At 42.5% G+C, this 24146-nt stretch overlaps 1 protein-coding gene across 1 annotated transcript in view; it reads right to left on the reverse strand.

The window, feature by feature from the left end:
- Window positions 1-1266: 1266 nt before the first annotated feature.
- The window catches only part of SPATA1 (spermatogenesis associated 1), a 46403-nt gene continuing 23523 nt past the window's right edge, over window positions 1267-24146 (reverse strand). Inside the window, exons 5-12 of the mRNA XM_077450346.1 lie at window positions 22504-22831; window positions 18725-18866; window positions 16106-16166; window positions 13800-13920; window positions 11627-11752; window positions 7411-7589; window positions 6852-6950; window positions 1267-2826 (exon numbers count right to left, since the gene is read on the reverse strand). Coding sequence (XP_077306472.1) covers window positions 2725-2826; window positions 6852-6950; window positions 7411-7589; window positions 11627-11752; window positions 13800-13920; window positions 16106-16166; window positions 18725-18866; window positions 22504-22831 — 1158 coding nt within the window. The 3' untranslated portion in view covers window positions 1267-2724. The remainder of the gene's footprint in view (window positions 2827-6851; window positions 6951-7410; window positions 7590-11626; window positions 11753-13799; window positions 13921-16105; window positions 16167-18724; window positions 18867-22503; window positions 22832-24146) is intronic.

Genomic DNA, 24146 nt, shown 5'->3' on the forward strand with positions numbered 1-24146 from the left:
TTGACTTTCAGGTAAACCTTGCAGTAATAACTTAAAACGTGTACTTATCATCTAGAGCAGGGGTCTCAAACTGGCGGCCCTCCAGCTGTTGCAAAACTACAATTCCCATCATGCCTCTGCCTGTGGGAGTCATGCTTGTAACTGTCAGCCTTGCAATGCTTCATGGGACTTGTAGTTTTGTAACAGCTGGAGGGCCACCAGATTGAGATCCCTGATCTAGAGTAAAGAAAAAGTGAAAAAAAAGTCTAAAATTTGATGGACCAAACCACCTGTGTGCAATGAGGCCTTAGTCATTATATCATAATGAAAACATATACAGAGGCCATTATACAGCCACAAACTCTTTCCTTGAAAGATGGATGTTACCACAGTTTGAATATCCCTTTGACTATTGTATTTTGCCTGCAGGGGGCGCAGGGAGCTATAACTACCGGCAGTGATTGGGCGAATAAAACCCAACAGGCTGGTTGTACTGAAGTCAATCAATGGATTGACTTCAGTAGGAGTAGCCTGCCCATAGATCAGGGGTCTCAAACTGGCGGCCCTCCAGCTGTTGCGAAACTACAAGTCCCAAGAGGCATTGCAAGGCTGACAGTTACAAGCATGACTCCCTCAGGCAGAGACATGATGGGACTTGAAGTTTAGTAACAGCTGGAGGGCTGCCAGTTTGAGAACCCTGCCATAGATGGATCTAATTTTGATCTGTCTAATGGCTGCTTAGGTTATAGAGATCTCAGATGTTCTATTTACACATTAAAACATATCTGTGTTATATATATAAATTTATTAAAAACAAATGAATAAAGTCAGTCCTCATGAAAAAAAAAAAAAAGTTTCTGCATAAACCGTCTATTCTGATTCCCGGGCATTGATTGAAGAATTGAAAATAAAATGTACAGCCCCGTCTCTCAGCGGGTTCTGGTCCAGGGTTTCTGGGCTCCTTTGCGCCTTGTTTCACATGCAAGTTAACAAGGGTGCTAAATTGGCCTTGTTGCATCCAGGGATTGTTTACATATCAAGAAAAGTTGGCAACTTACCTGTTCATAGCTGCTAAACGGGCAATCAAAGAAGCCCTATGTTCTGTTTTCCATGGTGAAGAGCATTTTGATCAACCTCATGATCATTTGAAAAAAATGTCTAGCATCCTACTCGACTCTCATTCTAAATTTCTCAAAGTATGGTTGTCCTGGTGGTCTTATGCTCCCCCCCCCCCCCACCTTGCATCCAGTTAGGGCCCCTCCTAATTGTCTCTAAATAATCCCCCCCTTCTCTTTCCCCTCTTCCCAAGCTGAGATCAGACATAAGATTGCCCTCAGTTTCACCTTTTTTGTGGTACGACCCTAAGTTCACAGACCTAGGGCATTTCTGTGGACTTGCAGCTCATGCCGCTAAAGCAGGGATATGCAATTAGCGGACCTCCAGCTGTTGCAAAACTACAACTCCCATCATGCCTCTGAGTGTCATGCTTGTGGCTATTAGTCTCGCTATGCCTCATGGGACGTGTAGTTCTGCAACAGCTGGAGGTCCGCTAATTGAATATCCCTGCGCTAGATCATAGTTATTGCATTTACCCTACTGAATTATTAGATTATGAACGTTCCCAATGATTTTCTTAACTTTGCTTATCCATCAAATTTCAATCTGTCTATGGCCGGCTTAGGTTATAGAGTTATCAGATATTCTAGTTACACATTGAAACATCTGTTTTCTATAAATAATTTTTTAATAAAAGAAAAGAATAAAGTCCATCCTGTGTATAACATCAGTCCTCATAAAAAAAATAAAAAAAAAGTTTATGCATAAACCGTTGATTTTGGTTCCAGGGCATTGATTCAAGAATTAAAAATAAAGTGTACAGCCCGGCTCACGGGGTTCTGGTCCAGGGTGTCTGGGCTCCTCTACTCCTCGTTTCACATGCAAATTTGCAAGGATGCTAACGTGGCCTTATTGCATTGCCGAGCCAGGGATAGTTTTCATACCAACTAAAGTTGGTGACTTACCTGTTCATAGCCACTAAACGGGCGAGCGCCAGGGCCTGGAAGAAGCCCTTTGTTCTGTTTGCGATGGCTAAGAGCATTTTTCTCTAGGAATTAGGGCAGTGGTTCTCAACGCCTGTCCTCAGGACCCACTAACAGGCCAGGTTTGTGAGATAACTGAAATACATCACAGGTGATATAATTTGCTGCTTAGCGATTGCAGTATTCTAGTCTGCATCTTCTCAAAGTAATACTTAAAATCTGGCCTGTTAGTGGGTCCTGAGGACAGGAGTTGAGAACCACTGACCTAGGGCATTTCTGTGGACTTGTGGATAATGGCGCTAGATCATAGTTATTGCATTTACCCTACTGAATTATTAGATTGTGAACATTCCCAATCATTGTCTTATCCATGCTGACCCCCCATCGGGAGAAGCATCCAGTAGAGCTGCACATGTATCATCGAGATGCAAACTAGCGCACCTGAACCATGGACTCTCTTAGTAGATCCTCGGGGTGGCATATGTGGACCTTCAGATTGTAGCGCTAGGTCACTCAGGGGATGTTTTGTATTTCCAAAAAAGCTAGCTGATCACATTTTTTATGTGCTGTGCCGCTGCATGGGTGATCGGCTGTTTTGTTGTTGTGCTTACTACAATAAAAACGATTGTACCAGAAAATAAAGTGTACAGTCAGTAGAAGAGTACATCATTCTATCACTGTCCGTGTACTCTGTATGGATGGGACATCACATAGAGTACAATGGTGGGCTGGTTATTCCAGATTGGGCTTTCTTCTGGGCCAATTCAGCTTTTAGCACATCCAGATCCAACGATGCCTGTTTCCTCATCTAAAACAGAAAAAGAAAAGCACAATTTAAAAAAAAAAAAAAATTTCTTACAATATATTTTGCATTGCTGTCCGCATCCATAGCTGGGAGATTTACTTTTATTTGCTGGCCTGATCACCATTGTCCCGGGTGGAAAGTGAGGGGGATGTTTATTTTACCGTTCTCACAAGAATAAGAGTAGTGGATGAATCTCATGGTTACACCGGTGGTAATGACATCTGTCAAATACGGATTGCCCCTCACGCTGGTAAACCACATCCGAATATATATCCAGAACAGGAAATGGGAGGAAATATCCTCAACTAGGACTTGCCAGCAGCGGGATCGCCATCCAGGACACATCCCCCTTCTTCAGGCAGCAAGAAAGGGACGCATACAAGAGTTCTCACCAACAGCAGGATCAATGGTGTGACATGAGCCTAACTAAGGATCACTTAACGAAGGAAACTGGAATTTATGTCTTAAAGCCAAATATGACACAAGTATATAAATACAGGATTTGTATCTTACGATTCTGGCACTTCTGTCAAATAGCAAATACAAAACTTTCTGTGATCGCCTCAACCCAGGTTGCTGTATAAATATATGTGCATAGAAGATGGATACCCTCACCATATAGTTATAAATTCAAGATGCTCATCTCAAAATTCATCTGCCATAGACCCGGTCTTCCTCACCAGCCATCTTCTATGCCCCCCCCCCCCCCCCTCTGTATTAAATATAAGGAATCTTCCTCCTCCATGGAAGAATGTGTGGTCTGGAACAAGGTTGCTCAGATTCACACCTGTAATTCCACCATCAAAAATTTTGTGGGTATAAATTGAACCTTGCTGGCTCCACATATTTTTCTTTTGGTCAGTTGGGGGGTCCCATGTGATATCACCTAGATTTATTGTCAGCCTGTATTATACGGTTGCCATCTTCAAGCGTGAATCCTGAGAAAGCTAATGCAGTGAAACGCGTTGATTTCACATGCTTGTATCATCTGTTATTGTCTGTTTAACCACTTGCTGCCCGCACAGCATCAGATAACGGAGGGACAGCACGGCTCTTGTTCTGGGTGGACGTCTTATGATAGCGCACGGCACGGCGATCACAGCCACAGCCGTTCAAATGTAAATGTGGAAGTGCCGGTAACCGCCTCTCCTCACACTGACTGTGTGTGGCGAGGAGAGCCAATCAGCGATCATCAGTGCCCTGATTACAGTAAAGCCCCATGAGTGCCACCAATCAGTGATGCAAATCAGTGCCCATTACTGGTGCCGCCCATCAGTGCAGCATAATAGTGCCTCCTTATCAGTGCCACCTCATCCGTGCTCATCAAGAAAAAAAAATCCTTAGTTTCTGTCAGTAAATTTTGTAAATAAGAAAAACGTTTTTTTTTTTTTTTTTTTTTATTTACGGCCTTTTTTTTTTTTTACATACCACCAAAAGAAAGCTCTATTTGTGTGACGAAAATGTTTAAAAATTAATTTGGGTACAGTGTTGCATGACCGCGCAATTGTCATTCAAAGCGCTGAAAACTGGCCTGGGCAGGAAGGGGGTGAAAGTGCCTTGTATTGAAATGGTTAAATATATCACTTGTTCCTTATGTGTTTTTAATTAGATGGCACTTCATTTTAATATGATACAATATTTTGTCAAATGCATTTTATGCATTTGATTTCCGCTTTTTCCCTCATTGGTTGGCACATTTAAAGTCCCTATTCTCTGTGGATTTTTAGAGTTCCCCTTCCTTTTTTGGACGTGGTCCCCCTCTCTACAGGGTTACTCTTGTGGTTCGATATATGTAGTAGTGGGAAGGTGCCACCATGAGGAGATATATACTGCATGCCTCTGCCTGGCTCACACTCCTCTTTTTACCTAACTATATAAAAGACTTTAGTCAGAAAATTTAGTCCTGTTAGATCACTTCAGGTTGGCCCCTTTTGCAAGTATAGTAGAGTATGTAAAACATTAAAGATAAGTTACTATACTGTTTAACCACTTCAATACCCAGGCACTTTCCTCCCTTCCTGCCCAGGCTAATTTTCAGCTTTCAGCGCTGTCACAGTTTAAAGGACAATTGCGCAGTCATGCTACACTATACCCAAACAACATTTTTATTATTTTGTTCCCACAAATAGAGCTTTATTTTGGTGGTATTTGATCACCTCTGGGGTTTTTACTTTTTGCTAAACAAATAAAAAAAAAAGACAGAAAATTTAGAAAAGAAAAAGGGTTTTCTTTGTTTCTGTTATAAAATTTTGTAAATAAGTACGTTTTCTCCTTCACTGATGAGGCTGCACTGACGGGCACTGATAAGGTGGTACTGATGGGCACTCATAGGTGGCACTGATGGGCATCACTTCTATGGAGGCACTGGCAGGTATTGCTGATTGGCATATGTGGGCACACGTTGGCATACCTGGTGGTCATCAGTGATGGCCATCCCCGGTGGGCATCCTCAAGGGGGCTGAGCTGATAATTGGCGCAGACTGCCCCTGTCAGGAGAGCAGTCGATCGGCTCTCCTCTACTCGCGTCTGTCGGATGCCAGTGAGGAAAAGCCGATACTCGGCTCTTCCTGTTTACAATGTGATCAGCTGTGATTGGACACAGCTGATTACGTGGTAAACAGACTGACACAACACAACAGCGTTTGCCACGCTCCCGCAGCTTGTTATCCTAATCACGACATATGACGGAACCACTTTCCCAACATCATATTGCTATATGGTGGGTGGGAACTGGTTAACATCCAGTAATCACGATCTCACCCTGCTCTGCACATGCTCAGTTGCTCTTTATTTTTAGACACTGTCCTGAATCTGTACAGGCAATCAGCTGAAAGCCTAAAGATTTATTGCTGCTTTGGGCTTCAGAAAAATGGCGGCCTCCAGCAAGAAGAAACAGGAGCAATGCCGAAGGCAATTTACAGCACACACTAATTTTGGTAGCATATTTAATAATGTATGTTCCTTGCCAAATAACATTTCATCAAGTTGTTATTGGTAAAGTTCCACCTTTAAGTAATATAGTCTTGTCAAGGACAACCCCACTGAATGGATGATGTTGAAGCAGCATGCATGAGGTCATTCTTTTGCTCTTCCCCCTCCTGCAAACGTTCACAGTTTTAGACCTGATTCACACCTATGCAGTTTTAGTGCTTTTTGCATGGTTTAACATGGTTTCCTATGGAAAACGTTCTGTAGTGCAAATCTGCAAAATGCAAAAAGCACTAAAAATGCATAGGTGTGAATCCAGCCTAAGCCCTTGTACACACGGTCGGAGATTCCGACAACCAAATCCGTCGGATTTTGTCTGTCGGATCTTGTCCGAAACTGTTGCATACACACGGTCGGACAAAGTTGTCGGAAAATCCGATCTATCAGAACGTGATGACGTAATTTCGTTACGATGGGACTACGTTCACGCTAGTAGCCAATAGCTTTGATGTAGGAATTTGATCTGAGCATGCGTGGTACTTTGTCCAATCGGAATTCTCTACACATGATCGGAGTATGTCCTATCGGAGCATTTTGTCGGAAAATATTTCCGGCAAGTTGGAAAATTTGGTCCGACGGATATCCCAACGGAAACAGTCCGATGCAGACCACACACAGTCGGAATATCCGACAAAACGCTCCGATCGGACACATTCCATCGGAATCTTTGATCGTGTGTACAAGGGCTTAGACTGGCAGCACTGTGTAAAGCAACAGAGCCCCAATGGTCTTATAATGCAGATCCTCCATCTTCCACTCTGCTCATTGTTGTAAAGAGGAGCACAGGATGCTAAAATAAAATACATTTTAATAAGTTGTGTTGTGTTTTTTTTTTTTGTTAAAAAAATAAAATAAAATAAAAAATAAATAAATAATTTTTTTTTATTGTATTTTAATTGAATTTGAAAGTTTATATATTGCTTTGCGTTCAGCTTTAACATTATATGCCTGCACACTTCTGGTTTCTATCATGTGCTGGGAGATTTTTGTCATTCAGATCACATTTGGGTAAGTGAAGAGTTTGCTAAAGTAAAACAAACCTTGATTTCAATGAGGAGCTTGATCCTCGCATTCTCCAACTTGCGCTTCAGCTCATCAATCTCACGCTGTTTGGTGGTTATCTTTATAATTGTAGAGTTCTGTAAAGAGGTCACAATGAAAAAGACAAAATTAACATTTTCTGTTCATAGTAAAGGTGAAGGGTGGGGGGGACATTTTGTACCCAAATGGCGAACGGAATCCCTCCAGCCTGCCATTTTGCATTGAATTTTACAGAAAATGAGTGGCTGTAGGTTGAAAAGGAAAGGTTATTTTAATTTTGCTTGTGTAGCAATTTTTAATCCTATACTATTTTGTCGTTTATTCCACCATAGTTATCCTTTAACTTTGTGGAGATTTCCTCTAACTTCCTTTTGCAGCTTTGGGACAGGAAGTAAAAAGATAAATCTCCCCAACTCTACACAGCAAAAAAAGATAAAGATACTGGCTGAAGCTTCAACCTTTCAACCAAAGCTAAAATAAAAAAATGGTTAAACTAAGGTATCCCCCAACAGTTTCTCTCCCCCCCCCCCCCCATACAAAATCTTGCTGGTCAGGTACCTTGGACTTGGCGGCCAATGTAGGGTGCTTGGCGCGCTTCTTACTGTCTCGGGCTGCGAGCTGTCCTAGAAGCTTCTGGTAGTAAGCCTCCAGCTCTTTATTCAGCTTGTTAAAAGTCTCCTCCAGGGCAGATGTGACTTTCTTAGTCTCAAAATACTTCTTTTTCCAGGAATCCCTTGCTGAAAGAAAAGAAAGAAAACATGCAGGGATGAAAATACTGGTTCCCTGACTGTTAGGGATTCAGTTGCCTCCTTAACGTTCTAAGGTGACTGACCAGAAAGCTTTGACCTTAAGGCTGGGTTCACACTTATGCAAATTGGATGCGAGTTTCTCCACATCCAATTTGCATGACAGGAGAGTGTGACCGGCTCTCAATGGTGGCCCCTGGCAACATTGGAAAGGGTCCTGTGCGTCTTTGACTCGGTTTCAGGTGCCAATTCAGGCAGAAATTCAGACTTGATTCGCACCTGAATCGATGTACAGGGACACATCAGACCCCCTGCTGTGAGCCGCAGCAAGTGTGACCTATGCGTGTTGCAATTGATGAGTTTTTCAGCGCATTTTGCTTTTATTTTGGGCTAATAGGAAAGCATGTCAGTTCTGTTCACGGACACAACTTTGGACACATAAAGGTTCCTGCACTACTTTGATGCGACTTGAGTGCCAGAGAGTGTGAAGTCGCCTCAAAGTCGCACTCCACGTGCAGAGTTGTAAAGTTTTCCTATTAGCCCCAAAAAAATGTTTAAACGCATCAAGACACAACACTTGCATTTTTGGTGCGGGTCCCTTGAGGTCTATTACATGCAATACGCAATCTTCTGCAGTAAAAAACGAATTCCCGATCCTTTAAAAAATGTTTAATGGCATCAGATACAGCCAACGTGTTTTAAGAATATACTATCATGGCTTTATGGACCTTGCTTTGTGCACTGGTCCAGATCATTTGGTAAAGGGGGGATTATGGTGTGGGGTTGCATAGCTCCCAACTGTCCCTGGTTTCGAGGCACTGTCCCTGATTTGGAGCAATGTCCCTCTGTCCTCCTCATTTGTCCCTCATTTTGGTCTGATCCATATAGATGTATATAAAATGCACTTTTTATCTATCAAAAAGGGTTTTTCAGAGCTAAACCTTTCATCTGATTTCTAAATTGCTGCATTTGTAAATTCCAAAAGCCAATATAAAGGAAGAGTAGTGGTAAAAAAAAAAAAAAGCACTTGTGGGTTGTACAATTCTCCTTTAAGGGGGTATGGCAAGGGGTGTGTCCTATGCCTACATACTTTTGCTGATAGGTGTCCCTCATTCCCATCTCAAAAAGTTGGGCGGTATGCGGTTATTTTGCAGGGGTTGGGTTTGGCCCTTTAGTTCCAGTGAAGGGAACTCTTAAAGTGACACTAAAGGTTGTTTTTTTTTTTTATAATAAACATAGGATGCATTAAGCTGAAAAAAACAAGAACCTTTACAACCTCTTTAAGGCTTCAGCATAACAAGCATTTTGGACAATTTCATGCTCCCAACTTTGTGGGAACAGTTTGGGGATGGCCCCTTCCTGTTCCAACGTGATTGTTCAGCAGTGCACAGAGCAAGGTCCATAAAGACATAGATAAGTGAGTTTGGGGTGGAGGAACTTGACTGGCCTGCACAGAGTCCTGACCTCAACCTGATAGAACACCTTTGGGATAAATTAGAGTGGAGACTGCAAGCCAGGCCTTCTTGTCCAACATCAGTGCCTGACCTCACAAATGATCTTCTGGAAGAATGGTCAAACATTCCCATAGACACTTCTAAACCTCATGGACAGCCTTCCCAGAAGAGTTGAAGCTGTTATAGCTGCAAAGGGTGGGCCAACTCAATATTGAACCCTACGAACTATGACTGGGATGTCATTAAAGTTCATGTGCGTGTAAAGGCAGGTGTCCCAATACTTTTGGTAATATAGTGTATCTTTTGTTGTGAATGATAGGTTCACTTTAGACCAGGGTTAGCATTTAAAACTCACTTAAAGAAAACAAACTCTAGTTCAGACTTATGGAGGGGATTTATTGGTAACTTTACACAAAGATTGCAGCATTGTTTGATTGGTCATTAATGACTGCCAGAGACTGATTTCAACTGTATGAAGGTTGATTTTAATTAGGGTTGCACCGATACCATTTTTTGTTTATTGGCGGGTATGAGTACGAATGGCAAGTACCGATACATTGCGATGCAATTTGCATCCCCACACAAAATGAATGGGCGCAAATCGTACTGCAAAGAATCGCTTGCGATTTGAACAGGAATGTGGTGCGATTCTTGTCCGAACCACAATGCGGTTTCCCCACCGCTCCTGTGTGAACCCAGGCTCGTCAGTAATTTCAGCCTGGGTTCACACAGGAGCTTTGCGGGAAACTGCATGTTATTCAGACAGGAATCGTACTGCATTCCTGTTCAGATTGCATGCGATCCTTTGCAGTGCGATTCATTCATTTTGTATGACCAAAATCACACCGCAAAGTATCGGTTTTCGGTATTGGGCTATTTTCCCGAGTAGGAGTGAAAATACTCGGTATCAGCACTGATACCGATGCATCCCTAATTTTAATATAGGTTAGGATATATAAAAAACATTATAATGCAAAAAAAAAAAAAAAAGTATCTAATCCAAGGTGTTTCACAACCTTTTTTCAGTCAAGGCACTCTTTACAATTCCACACAATCGAGGCATACCATTCTAAAGTTTAAAAAACAAAAATTAATAGTTTTACATAATGCATGCATGCAACACCCATATGCGTAGGACACCCAACCTTAACGGTGAGTAAAGCGGAGTTCCACCCTGAAAATGTTTTTTTTTTTTTTCAGAAAACATTTGGAGGAATTTTTTTTTTATACTTACCAGAATCGCCCTGTTGCTATGTAGTCCTCCTAATCTTCCACTTCCTGGTCCGCGGAGCTCCTCGTCACTTCCTCCCTTGCCTGTGCTCCTGGGAAATGATGTAGGCAGTACTGTGATCAAAAAGCGCGTTATTTCCTGACAGGAAATGACGCGATTTAAGGTGGATCACAGCGCTGAGATGTGTTTATCTATGTTGCCATAACAACGGGGGCGGGACCTTCCTCTGTCGCAGCCCGTTGTTATGGCAACTTTAGAAGCAATCACAGCTACGGCCGCCGGTGAATCGCGCATGCGCGAGAGGTGCATGCTGGTTATCCAGCATGCACCTCTCCAACGCATATCCAGGAAGAGATCTCGATTGGACTTCACATGCCCACAATCACGATGGCAAAGGCCAGGCCACAACAGGAGGGTGAAAATTGTAAGTATTGCATTTATATTTTACAAAGATCCACAATTAACCATGTATAATCATTTAATTTAAAAATGAATAATGCTCAGATCAATTAAAGAGAAAAAAAAAATTGTCTGGAACTCCGCTTTAATTCTTCCAAAGCAAAAACCTTTGCACACTGGTACTGACTAGTATTCCAATGTTTCTCTTCTCCCTCAGTTTCTCTCCCTCAGTGTTGATGGAGAGGGGCAGGGGAAGGTCTAACAAGGGTGCTGTGCAGGTGCCCAACGCCCTCCTTATCAACCAATAATGTCATTGGTTGTTAGCACACTGGCAGCTAGAAATCTGGGGAGGGGGTGGACATGGCCTTCTGGCTTAGTTCGCCCTCTCTCTTAGGGTTGGGGTCTCCCTTCGGGGGAGCCTCACCTAGTATTTGGGTGGGTCTGTTTCGGCAGACCTTCCAAAGAACGGGGTCTGCCTGGTTTCAGCCAGAAAGACCAAGTTTTACGTGTCCTTGTCCCTGTCTGGAGCCTAACGCCCCGGGGGATTCAGGACATGGCCTGCTGATTTTAGAGGGCTTGTGTATCCGTCTGCACTTTTTTTATACATCGGGTGAAGTTTTTGAGTGTGTTTTGCATGCCACAGGCTTTCAAAAAACTGGCAGCTAGAAGGTTGTAATGGTGCACAATGAAATCCTGTGGCTTTATGCAACTAATAGGCAGGACTCATCCATCTGCTGGCTTGTATACAATTTTTGGGCAGTTTCTAGGCATTTTGCCATGGCACCCCTGAAGTCACCCCCAGTTGAAAAGGGCTCTTCTAATCTCTCAATTAAATCACTAATAACCACATTTGTTGCCAGGCCTGTTGGTTCTGCTCACTACAGGATAGAAAAACCCTCATCCCAAAGGAAATGATCCTTGAGCCAGTCAATACGGACCAGTACCTTGCTGACGTCTGAGCTTTTGTTGCTCCAACAATGCTTTGGTTCTTTTTATCAGTTCTTCCCGCGATTTCTCTAGCTGGATCCGCTCTGCTCTTACCCGGTTTAGCTGCTCCAGAACAGTTTCATCTATACAATGAAAGAGAACAAATCTAAGTTTAGCAAGATTGTGGCTGTGATCTGTAAAAATGTCAGGTGGGTGACCAAAGACTACACCGAAAGAACAGATATAAAATGGATGGGTAATGTAATATCTACTAATCCTTATTGCAAACCGCACCAGAATAGACATGCTAGGAAAGCTCAAAAGAGGTTTGATGAATACAACAGTATTTACATTTTTAACAGATGCCTTTTTACGCAACCTAGTATCATATAATGAGGGCCCAGGGCTTTTTCACAGCAGGAACGTGGGTTCCAGCACTTCCAACATAGAATGTATGTACTGGCAAAGGAGGCTGGGGTTTGCTTAAGGGTCTATTGACTGCTGGAGGTTGTAGTGTTGCTGGGAAGGGGGTGTCAGGTGTTGCTGGAGGAATCTACTGTTGGTGGGGTTGGGGGAATCTATTGTTGCTGGCTGTGGATCTTTTTTCCCCGGGGGATTATTATGTTGAGGGGGAAGGGTCAATTTTGCTGACTGCTGGGGATCTATTGTAGCTGGGGGTTGTAGCGTTGCTGGAGGGATCTTCTGCGGGGGATCTTTTGTTGCTGGCTGTGGATCTTTTTTTCTGGAGTTCTTATGTTAAGGGCAAAGGGTCTATTGATGCTGGCTGCTGGGGGATCTATTGTTGATCTATTATCTATTGGAGTCTTTTTTTGTTTGTGCAGAACCATTGTTGCTGGTGGGCATCTCTTGTTGCTGGGGAGTGTATTTTGTTCCGGGGGGGGGGGGGGTAAATTGTTGCTGGGAAGGATTTATTGTTTTTGTGGAGGATCTGTTGCTGCCAGTGCCAGGGGGGTCTATTATCATTAACCAATTTAACCCAATTCCATACAAATTACTTAACACCACAAAATGATACTTGGCTTTTGTATCCTCTACAAGGAGTGGTCCTAGGAAATGGTTAGGGTGCAGAGACAAGGGATGGTGCTCAGAGGAAGGTCAGGTTGGAGAGAGTATCTGCACCTTTTCTATGAGAACAAAAAAGCCCTGTGAGGGCCTAATAACTAAATTGCAACCTTGGGACTGGTTCTCCTATAATGGAGAACCATGGAGAACATGGCACAAAACAAGTGTCCAAACTTGGTGTATAGTCTGTTTGCTGAAGATCCAACCTTCCTTGGATCCCACCTTATTAATTGCCTATGCCGACTTTCTACAGCCTTTGTCTAGGAATAGATTGTATGTAAAGGTCTACCACGGACTATGATGCACACCAGCCCAAAAATGGGTATATGATCTAGGGAACGATGGAGGCTTTAGAATAAGAACAGTTTTGGGAGCCAGAGATTGAAGGTTCTGACCTAAATGGGCTCACATAACTTATAATGGCAATCTGAATAGGATCACATAAGCTCTCTGTGCCAAGTGGACAATAAGCAACACCTTCAGCTTACTCCTGGTGCTGCCTGTCTGGATGATTAAGTCTTATTGGTAGGTAGATGCCATATTAGTGGGCACTGGGCACACAAGCTTCTATGGAGTTGGTTCTGCTACTGCATATCAACATATCAATTCAACATATCAATTCTGGCTTTATCACTAACTGGTTTCTATTGCTGTGATTGAATGTAACACAAAGATCATTAAATAAATACTGTCCAGTTAAAAGTCAACTGGCTATAGTGAGTTGCCCTGCTGTCTTGTACCCTTCTGGGCTCCCTTCAAAAGCCAACATGCCACAGTATAAAGTCCATTTTTTCTTTATGTGCTTTATGATCCAAAACTGTTTTATAGGACGTGGCACTGCCTTATCGTTAATACCCCCACAGTACCATCCTGTGATGGAGTCTTGGTATACTTTTTGATTCAACATGCCACAGAGTCTCACTATCTCTGCTGCAGCAGAAGTCCCTATCTTTTAGATGCATTCTCTCTCCAGCTTTGCAAGCGATGCAACAGCGACACTCATTCCTAATGAGATAAAAGGAGGCAAATCGAAATGGAAAGAGCGTTTGTGCAGGCTTACCCTCTAACATTGTGTCGTTTGATAACAAATCAGGTTTTGGTACTTACCATGTGCTGGCATCTGGGGCTGTAGTTGCTCAATTGTTGGGAAATCTGGCAGAAGTGGTGGGGACGGAGGTGGATTGTAATGCGTCGGCTCCGCTACAGGTCTAAAAGAAGTACCACCAAACTGTAAAAACATATGATCAGATGTGGAAGATATACATAAATACAAGATCAAAGACTAAAGCTAGCTGAGCATGAAAGAGCTGTTTTCCCCACTATGGAACAAATGTGATCCCCTAAGTGATGCCCACTTAGGCCTGGTACACAACTGTGATCTTTTGTGTGCATTTTGCAGCAAATGAAAATACATGGTTTCCAATGAGGCTGTTCACATCTGCATTCTGCATTGTAAAAAATTAGGCACGTTCGATACTTTATGCACTTACCCGTGTTTTCTTGCCCCATTGAAGTCTATGGAAGCATGAAAAGAATACATTAACTCCTTGGCAAAAATGTAACAAAACGGTCCAGATGGCCGCACTCCAATGAAAGCGATTTCTTTATTGTTATAATAAATCCATGCAGCAGGGATAAAACCACTGACGCATTTCACACTGTTTTAGCAGGTGCTTATTCATAGCTAAGTTAATTTAAATAACGTAGCTTTGAATAAGCACCTGCTACAATGGTGTGAAATGCGTCAAAAGTTTTATCCTTGCTGTATGGATTTATTATAACAATAAAGAAATGGTTTTCATTGTAGTGCGGCTATCCAAACCTTTTTGTTACATTTTTGCATATGGCTGCATATTGAGCCGCACCAACGCCTGGAGAGGGGAGAGATCATTAGGAAGTAGACACCTGGAGCAGGTTGTTCTTTTTATTAACCCCTTGGCACCGGCTCCTCGCGTCCCTTTAAGGGATTTCAGATGGCAGGAGGCGGGGCAGGGTTTCGGATCATGTGACCGCCTTGGCGCTCGTGGAGTCATTGCGATCTTGCATTTGTTGATGGATTACATAGCGCGTTTTTTTAATGGATTTTTGTACACCTTATGTACACCTGTTTTCTACAATTAAATGATATGTTGCAGTTTTACACTATGAGTGGCTGTTTGTGTCTCATGCACATAATTGCCTTTCTGTTTGATGTGGCCCGCTGTGCATTTGGAGTCTGCTATCTGAAGGTGCAAACTCACCCTTCAACTGTTGATGGGATGATTCCCCTTAATATTGGACTGCTTTATTGACTCAATACTGTATAATAAACATGTTCACACCTTCACCGTGCCCATTTCACCATATGGTAGTGGACAGCAGTGGCGGCCCATCCTTTAGGGGAACCTGGGTGCCGCCCCCTCTATCCATGGCCGCCACCCACTATTCATGCATCCGGCCCCTTTCAGGAAGCTGTGCGCATGAATTACAGTGGCAGGGTTTTTTTTTTTTAAGCACCTGATTAGAGCCAGAGACTCTAATAGGCTTCAAAATATGGTGGGCTTGGGTAGCATTGCGCTATGAGCCCACCCAGGTGTTACAACAGCGAATTAATATTTGCTATTGAGACACTGATCCTCAATCTGACCAATCAGAAGCGCGTCTGAGACCAGTTTTCCGATTGGCCGAAAAGAGAAGAGTCCCGATTGGCCACCGAGGAGGGAGGAGACGGAAGCTGCCGCTGCTGTGATTTCCGTGGAGAGCAGGAGAAGAAGAAGCTGCTGGTGAAGCCTGGAAGAAGCGCTGCCCACCATAGATGAAATATGTACTGCAGACCCGACCGGGTGGGTGCTGCAACTGTTTGTCACCCCCCCCAAAACAAAAAAAATTACCAACCGTGATTTCTTTCCAACTCGTGGGACTCAATTTTTATGGTGGACTACAATACGAGAATACATTTATGAATGTTTGAGTAATACAGCTTTTTCACAGCTTTTCTCACATTTTTTTATTTACTGCAATGTTTATTGATTAATATTTTTTGCATAATCCGGTTGGATCCTTCATTTATTTTATCATTTGTGTATTCACTAGTTTTGGAGAACTTGGGTCCCATGCACACTGTATTTAACAATTTTGGTTCACATTAATTGAGTGCTGCACTATTGTTTACATGATCTTACTAGGGTGACAACACTCACTTACTGTATTGTATCTATAGAGAGGTAGTATTGTCACCCTAAGACAGGAAGTATGTCGTGACTACAGTATACCTTCCCTTCTTCTCATCTCCATAACACTAGGGGATATTGGAGGCGAGGTGTTCTGTAGTCCTAATTAAGGTCCTTAAAATATTGTTTGACTGAAGAGTGTACGGGACAGCTCTGAATTTCTGAATCAAGAGGTATTACAAAAATATTTGTAATTTTTCTTACCTTGTCATGCTTATTCTTGGGCTGACCGTTTGCAGGGTTTCCTGCTATATGCCTTTCTTGACTGCAAATCAAAAATATAATATGGTATTTATTATGATAGAGATAGAGATGATACAGATAGAGATGATACAGATAGAGATGATACAGATAGAGATGATACAGATAGAGATAGAGATGATACAGATAGAGATGATACAGATAGAGATAGAGATGATACAGATAGAGATAGAGATATAGATGATACAGATAGAGATAGAGATATAGATGATACAGATAGAGATAGAGATGATACAGATAGAGATGATACAGATAGAGATGATACAGATAGAGATGATACAGATAGAGATAGAGATGATACAGATAGAGATAGAGATGATACAGATAGAGATAGAGATGATAGAGATAGAGATGATACAGATAGAGATAGAGATGATACAGATAGAGATAGAGATAGAGATGATAGAGATAGAGATAGAGATGATACAGATAGAGATAGAGATAGAGATGATACAGATAGAGATAGAGATAGAGATAGAGATGATACAGATAGAGATAGAGATGATACAGATAGAGATAGAGAAAGAGATAGAGATGATACAGATAGAGATAGAGATGATACAGATAGAGATGATAGAGATAGAGATGATACAGATAGAGATAGAGATGATACAGATAGAGATAGAGATAGAGATAGAGATGATACAGATAGAGATAGAGATAGAGATGATACAGATAGAGATGATAGAGATGATACAGATAGAGATGATAGAGATAAAGATGATAGAGATAGAGATGATACAGATAGAGATAGAGATGATACAGATAGAGATAGAGATGATACAGATAGAGATAGAGATGATACAGATAGAGATAGAGATGATACAGATAGAGATAGAGATAGAGATGATAGAGATAGAGATAGAGATGATACAGATAGAGATGATACAGATAGAGATGATACAGATAGAGATAGAGATGATACAGATACAGATAGAGATGATACAGATAGAGATAGAGATGATACAGATAGAGATAGAGATGATACAGATAGAGATAGAGATGATACAGATAGAGATAGAGATGATACAGATAGAGATAGAGATAGAGATAGAGATGATACAGATAGAGATAGAGATAGAGATGATACAGATAGAGATAGAGATGATAGAGATAGAGATGATACAGATAGAGATGATACAGATAGAGATAGAGATGATACAGATAGAGATAGAGATGATACAGATAGAGATAGAGATAGAGATAGAGATGATACAGATAGAGATAGAGATAGAGATGATACAGATAGAGATAGAGATGATACAGATAGAGATAGAGATAGAGATGATACAGATAGAGATAGAGATAGAGATGATACAGATAGAGATAGAGATGATACAGATAGAGATGATAGAGATAAAGATGATAGAGATAGAGATGATACAGATAGAGATAGAGATGATACATATAGAGATAGAGATGATACAGATAGAGTTAGGCCGCGTACACACGGGCGGATTGTCTGTCCAACATAGTCCGTGTGTGGGCTTCAGCGGACTTTTTCAGCGGACTGTCTGACGAACAAAGTCTTACGGAATTTCCGTAATTTTGTCCGTTCAAACTTGGTTTTGTCCGTCCAAACTTGGTTTCAGCGGACAGTCCGCTCGTGTGTAGGCAAGTTGGACGGACTAAGTATGGCGCATGCTCAGAAAGGATTTACACGGCCGAAGGTTGCATTGCTGTGTATAGGACGTCGTTTTTCTAGTCCCGTCGTACGTGCCATACACGTCATCACGCACGCTTTCAGCGGACTGTCTGCTCATCGTGTGTGGTCAAGTCCGTTCATTCAAATTTTGAACGGACTGTCTGTCGGATTGTCTGACGAACTTAGTTGGGCAGACAATCCGCCCGTGTGTACGTGGCCATAGAGATAGAGATGATACAGATAGAAATAGAGATGATACAGATAGAGATAGAGATGATACAGATAGAGATAGAGATGATACAGATAGAGATAGAGATGATACAGATAGAGATAGAGATGATAGAGATAGAGATAGAGATGATACAGATAGAGATAGAGATGATACAGATAGAGATAGAGATGATACAGATAGAGATAGAGATAGAGACGATACAGATAGAGATAGAGATGGACATGATACAGATAGAGATAGAGAGATGATAGAGAGAGATGATACAGATAGAGATAGAGATGATAGAGATAGAGATCGAGATGATAGAGATAGAGATGATAGAGATAGAGATAGAGATGATACAGATAGAGATAGAGATGATAGAGATAGAGATAGAGATGATACAGATAGAGATAGAGATGATACAGATAGAGATAGAGATGATACAGATAGAGATAGAGATGATACAGATAGAGATAGAGATGATACAGATAGAGATAGAGATGATACAGATAGAGATAGAGATGATACAGATAGAGATAGAGATAGAGACGATACAGATAGAGATAGAGATGGACATGATACAGATAGAGATAGAGAGATGATAGAGAGAGATGATACAGATAGAGATAGAGATGATAGAGATAGAGATCGAGATGATAGAGATAGAGATGATAGAGATAGATACACACACACACACAATTACCTTTTGCGGTGAGAGCGATCGGTTTCCACCCCTAGGAGAGAATGCTCAATGCCAGAATCCCCAGTCGTATTTCTCCCAGATTTCTTGGTGTCATCGTAGTTGGCAGCATCTGATCTTTTATTGGGAGCATTGGGGATTTTTCCTGTGGAACAGAATTGTAGTTTTAATGACTAAAATAATGAGGGCGGCAAGTGTAGTGTGTTTATAAAACATGTGTTTTGCCGAGATTACGTGATGGTCGCGGCAGAATCACGTTTGGGGTGCCATTAAAGAATAATAGCAGCCAAAATCGCTTTACAGGTTTTCCTCGATTCTACACGTGATCCAAAATCGTGAGATGTGAACACAGGGCTTAACTGGCTGCTAAGGGCAACTCTGACACTTCCCCCTGCTTCCAGGTCTCTGTCACTAATATTTTATATGCATTCTGAACAAAAGATAATACAGGAAACTGAATCAGCAATATTACAAAAGTAAGAAACAGAAGCAAAACCAATGTATTAAAACATGGATGGTGTTAGTAGGGCAGTGGACCTGTCAGTTTTTTTATTTTGGTATTATTATTTTTTTTTATTACATTTAAAGTTTTAGAAGTTCCGTTGGAAGGCTTTGGTGAAATATCAGCAGGAGGAATCTGCACCGCAAGGAGTGATTAGGGCGTGCCCAGGCACGTCCCCTGCGCACGCCTATGTGCAAGACCATGTGTATACACCGCTCCTACACTGCCCCTGCCCATTGGAATGAATGGGCAGCGATTCGTAAGCGCTGCAACACAGGCGGTTTTAACCCTTTCATCAGCTGCTAGGGGGGCTTAAAATCTCCCCGATAGCAGCCAAAAAGTGCCACTAAAATGAGGTAAAGCACCGCTAAAATGAGCGATGCTTTACCACCAACGTGGTCGTAGCTGCAGTGTGAAAGAAGCTTAAAGCGGGAGTCCGCCGGGACTCCGCGTTTTTTTTTTTTTTAAAAGCCAGCAGCTACAAATACTGCAGCTGCTGATTTTTAAAATAGTGACACTTACCTGTCCAGCGCGCCTGCGATGTCGGCACCCGAAGCCGATCTGTAGATCCTCTTTCGGGTGCTGCCGTCGCCATCTTGGGTATGGGAATCAGGAAATGGAGCCTTTCGGCTTCATTTCCCGGTTCCCTACTGCGCATGTGCGAGTCGCGCTGCGCAATAAGGACGGTCCCCGCTGCCTCTGGGATCTGTGTGTTTTCCCAGCAGGCAGTGGGGCAGTTGCGGAAAGGGGCGTAATCTACGCCCCTTTCTGCAGAGAGCTATCCCGGAAGTGGGTGCAGATACCTGTACTGTACAGGTATCTGCACCCCCCTCCCCCCTGAAAGGTGCCAATTGTGGCGCCGGAGGGGGGGAGGGTTCCGATGAGCGGAAGGTCCACTTTAGGGTGGACCTCCGCTTTAAAACGCAAATACAATGGTAAGAAGGTCTAAGAAGGGAATGAGGAACACCTCCTGGCAAATGTATATAGGCATATGACACGCCCCCTGCCACATCCCCTTAAAGGAGAATTAACCAACATTTTTTTAACCACTACTATTCCTTTATATTGGCTTTTAAAATGTACAAATGCAGCTATTTAGAAATTAGATGGAAGCTTTAGCACTGGGAAACACTTTTTGAAAGATAAAAAGTGAATTTTATATACAACTATATAGATCAGACCAAAATGAGGGACAAATGAGGGGGAATGAGGGACAGAGTGACATTGCTCCAAATCAGGGACAGTCCCTCGAATTCAGGGACAGTTGGGAGCTATGTAAGAAGGTCTAACTATGACAGCAGCCATATAGTTTAACTGTTATGGCTAAAGGCATTTCAGTAAGAAATACGTCAGAGATAATTCCATAAGATATTGATGGATTAACTTCTTTTGAGAAGTAATTTAAGTGAAGAATATTCTAGCAGAACAGTCAAGGACTGTGAATCTTAAGTGCAGGAGACAAACATAGCCAACAAGAAGGCCTTGGTAGGGATGTCAGAGTAGGCAATGGGGAAGAAGCCAGGGAATGAATCCTTGGATCACTGGAGTAGCGATGTCTATTTAGTGAGTGCCAATTTCCAGGGGTATTGGTCGGGTATGGTGTTTACTGTTACAGTGGTCCAAGTAGGACCATTGTAACTATGTATAAAATATTCAGACCTTTTTAAAGGATAAGTTCACCTTTTGTAACATGTTACACCCATATTCAGCTTACAAATTAAGCCCCCCCCGTCCCCCCCCCCCAAGTCCCTGTTTTGACAGCTAGTAAGGGATCTCCTCCCCCGACTCACTGTCACAAGCCAAAAAAAAACAAAAAACCCCAGCAGCGTCATTCACTGTGAATGGGAAAACTACAAGTTCTCAGTGAATTACCAGGGCATTGCTGATTGCTCTAGGTAGTTCATTGAGCTTCCTGTCAGTGTGTAACTGCCTGCCAGCTACACAGACAGTCTGCAGGACCATGGCATCAACAGATTGTGGGTGCAAGGCTTTACAGGCTCCTAACAAGCAAAATTATAAATGCATATTTTTTACCTGCATAAAAAATGCATTTTCTTTTGGAAAAGTGAACTTATCCTTAAAATGTATTTATATATTACAGGTATTTATATAACACCATCAATTTACACAGCGCTTTACATATATATTGTACATGCACATCAGTCCCTACCCTCAAGTAGCTAACAATCTAAGGTTCCTAATTTACATGCATACATTCAAGGGCAAAAAAAAAAAGAAAGGAGCACTCAGAAAAAACTCATGTAGGCACAGGGAGAACATACAAATTCCATGCAGGTAGTGCCATGGTTGGCATTTGAACCACGACCCTAGTGCTAAATGTGCAAATTTGGCTGCCATTTTCATGAAAGAGGAACTGCAGTCTGTTGACATAATTTGTAATAAAAACATCTTTGCCATTCTGAAGCTTCCCTCCAACCACTTTGCATATTATTTGATATATTCTGTGATTCTGTACTTGCCAAATGTGCTGCAGAAATCTCCCTCCACTGAGTCTGGCTGCAACCATTTTAACTGGGGGTCAGCTGAAGCTGCTGCCTGTTCACTTCCTAGATTTACGAAGACACACAGAGGCACACCTCCAGCTCTGCCGTTTTCCTTGGCCCTTCTATTACTTATCCCCCCTCCCTTCCTGGCAAACTCTCATGAGAGTAAGGCCTCTTTCACACTACCGATCCGTTCAGGTCCGCCTGTCAGTTTTTCAGGCGGACCTGAATGGACGCTCCATAGAGGTCTATGGAGCATCGGATGTCAATGGTGACATGTCCGCTGACATCCGACCCGCTCCGATCCGAAAAAGTGTGACGGAGGAAAAACCTACTTTTCCATCCGTCATCGGATCAGGTGACGATGGGCACTGCGGTCCGTCGTCACTCGATCCCCCATAGGGGAGAGTGGCGCTCTGACAGGTCCGTCCCTGCGCAGTGTGCAGAGACTTACCTGTCATCTTCCTGCTCGGCGGGGATCGATGGAGAGATCCCCGCTGAGCAAACGGATATCCACAGGGTGGATCATCACTGATCCCCCTGTGTGAAAGGACCCTTTGACAGCTGTGCATGATGTCATAAGCCTAGGCTAATGACCAGACAAGAAATGGGAAGTGGGCTGTATAAGGGATTTACTGGCAGAAAAAGAAAATTACTATCCAAAGTTAAAACAACAAAGGGAAGAAGATTTAATAGATGGGAAAATGAAAAAAAAACACGACTGAAGATCTGCTTTAAGTGCATTGGGATCCAATGATGTGCAGTGAATGAAATACCTAAGTCGATTGGAGGTAATACACTGTTTTCAATTTGAACATGGTATTGCATTTGATTGGAGATGGGTACAATCTCTTGGCCCTTCTTATTCCAAATGAAGCTTCTTCTGGCATTATCTTCCTGGGGTGCCTGTGTTGCTGTTACAGTGTTCTCATTAGATGGCTGCAGTTCTGGCTTGTCCCAGGTGGGGGCAGTAACAGTGGTGACAAAGTGATCAGATCCAGAGTAGTCAGTGTGATAATGGGACTGATCAGAAGTGACAGTTGACCCGTATGTACTATCCTCATTACTGCCTCCAGGGAGAAGATACAACTCGGGTTCACGTGCCTGTAAAAACAAAAACAGACTGTGTTTCACTATCCACACTTTATAGTATACAAATAAACATGAATAGATGCCTTTTTTAAAAATAGGATTCTAAAAGACTTTTCCGCTGAGCTGACTCTTCAAAGCTTCTTTATATACAATTACAGACATTTTCCATTTCTGACAGCTACTGCAGGTGGAGCCTGGAAACCTTTAGCCTGCATTTTAAAGGTTCAATTTCTGGTCTAATCTTATAATAGGTATAGGGATTTAGAAAATGGAGCAGCCACGTGCACGAGATGAATGTCAGTATGGAATTTAAAGGGTAACTCCACTTTTGTTGAGAAAAAAATATTTCCCCTCTGGGTGATCTATGTACATTGCAGGGATTTTACCAAACTTTGTTGCTAATTCTTATCTTTTTTTATTCTGAAGAAATAACTGTGTCCATGTGGAAGGTGAATCTGTATGGGAGTGATTTTATAATTGTCAGCTGCTGCACCTGCAGGGCTCTAATGAAGAAAGTGGCAAGGTCTGCATCCTTTTAGATGGGATTTCCCTTTGGGAGTATCTCACCAAAAATGACATTTTAGTTGCAGGGGATGCTAAAAATCGGAATTGTATCTTCGTGCAGACTTCTGGGAAACTCAGTGAGCCAATCACACAAGCAGGTAATGCAATTTCTGGGGGGTGGGAGGGGGTTTTTCTGTACATATTCTGTATACAGAACACCTCCAGGTAGCCATATTGCTTTTTACAGAAAAAGACACTTCCTATGGGGCCACTAGAGCCGAGTCACAGTTCTGTGCGTCCATTCCAACATAGAGCCCCAAACCGGCCCTGTCCCCTCTCTCCCCCGATTGGCTGACTGACAGCCGCAGGAGCCAATGGCGCTGCTGCTGTGTCTTAGCCAATCAGGAGGAGTGTCCCGGACATCGCTGGAGAGAGATGGGGCTCAGGTAAGTAATTAGGGGGGTGCTGGGGAGGCTGGTACACACAAAAGCTTTATCTTAATGCATAGAATGCATTAAGATAAAAAAAAAAACCTTCTGCCTTTACAACCCCTTTAAAGCATAAGTTCACCTTTTATAACCTGTTACATCGTATTCAGGGTGTAACATGTAACATGTCACTGATGCAGCGAGCCGGGGATTCTTCTGTCACAATTTAAAGAAAATTCTGTCACCCAGCCGTGTCATTATTTCATAGAGTTCTGTGAATGGGAGAACTACAATTACCATCAGCCATTATGGCCTGGGGCCACAAACTTGATTGTTGGAAGCTGGCTGTGTTTTACAGGCAGCTCCCCACTGGGCCTTCAGAAGACACGCTGCTC

The sequence above is a fragment of the Lithobates pipiens genome, unplaced genomic scaffold (assembly GCF_037356315.1).
Source record: "Lithobates pipiens isolate NorthernLeopardFrog02 unplaced genomic scaffold, aLitPip1_a1.2 Scaffold_23, whole genome shotgun sequence".
In the NCBI taxonomy this organism is placed as follows: Eukaryota; Metazoa; Chordata; class Amphibia; order Anura; family Ranidae; genus Lithobates; species Lithobates pipiens.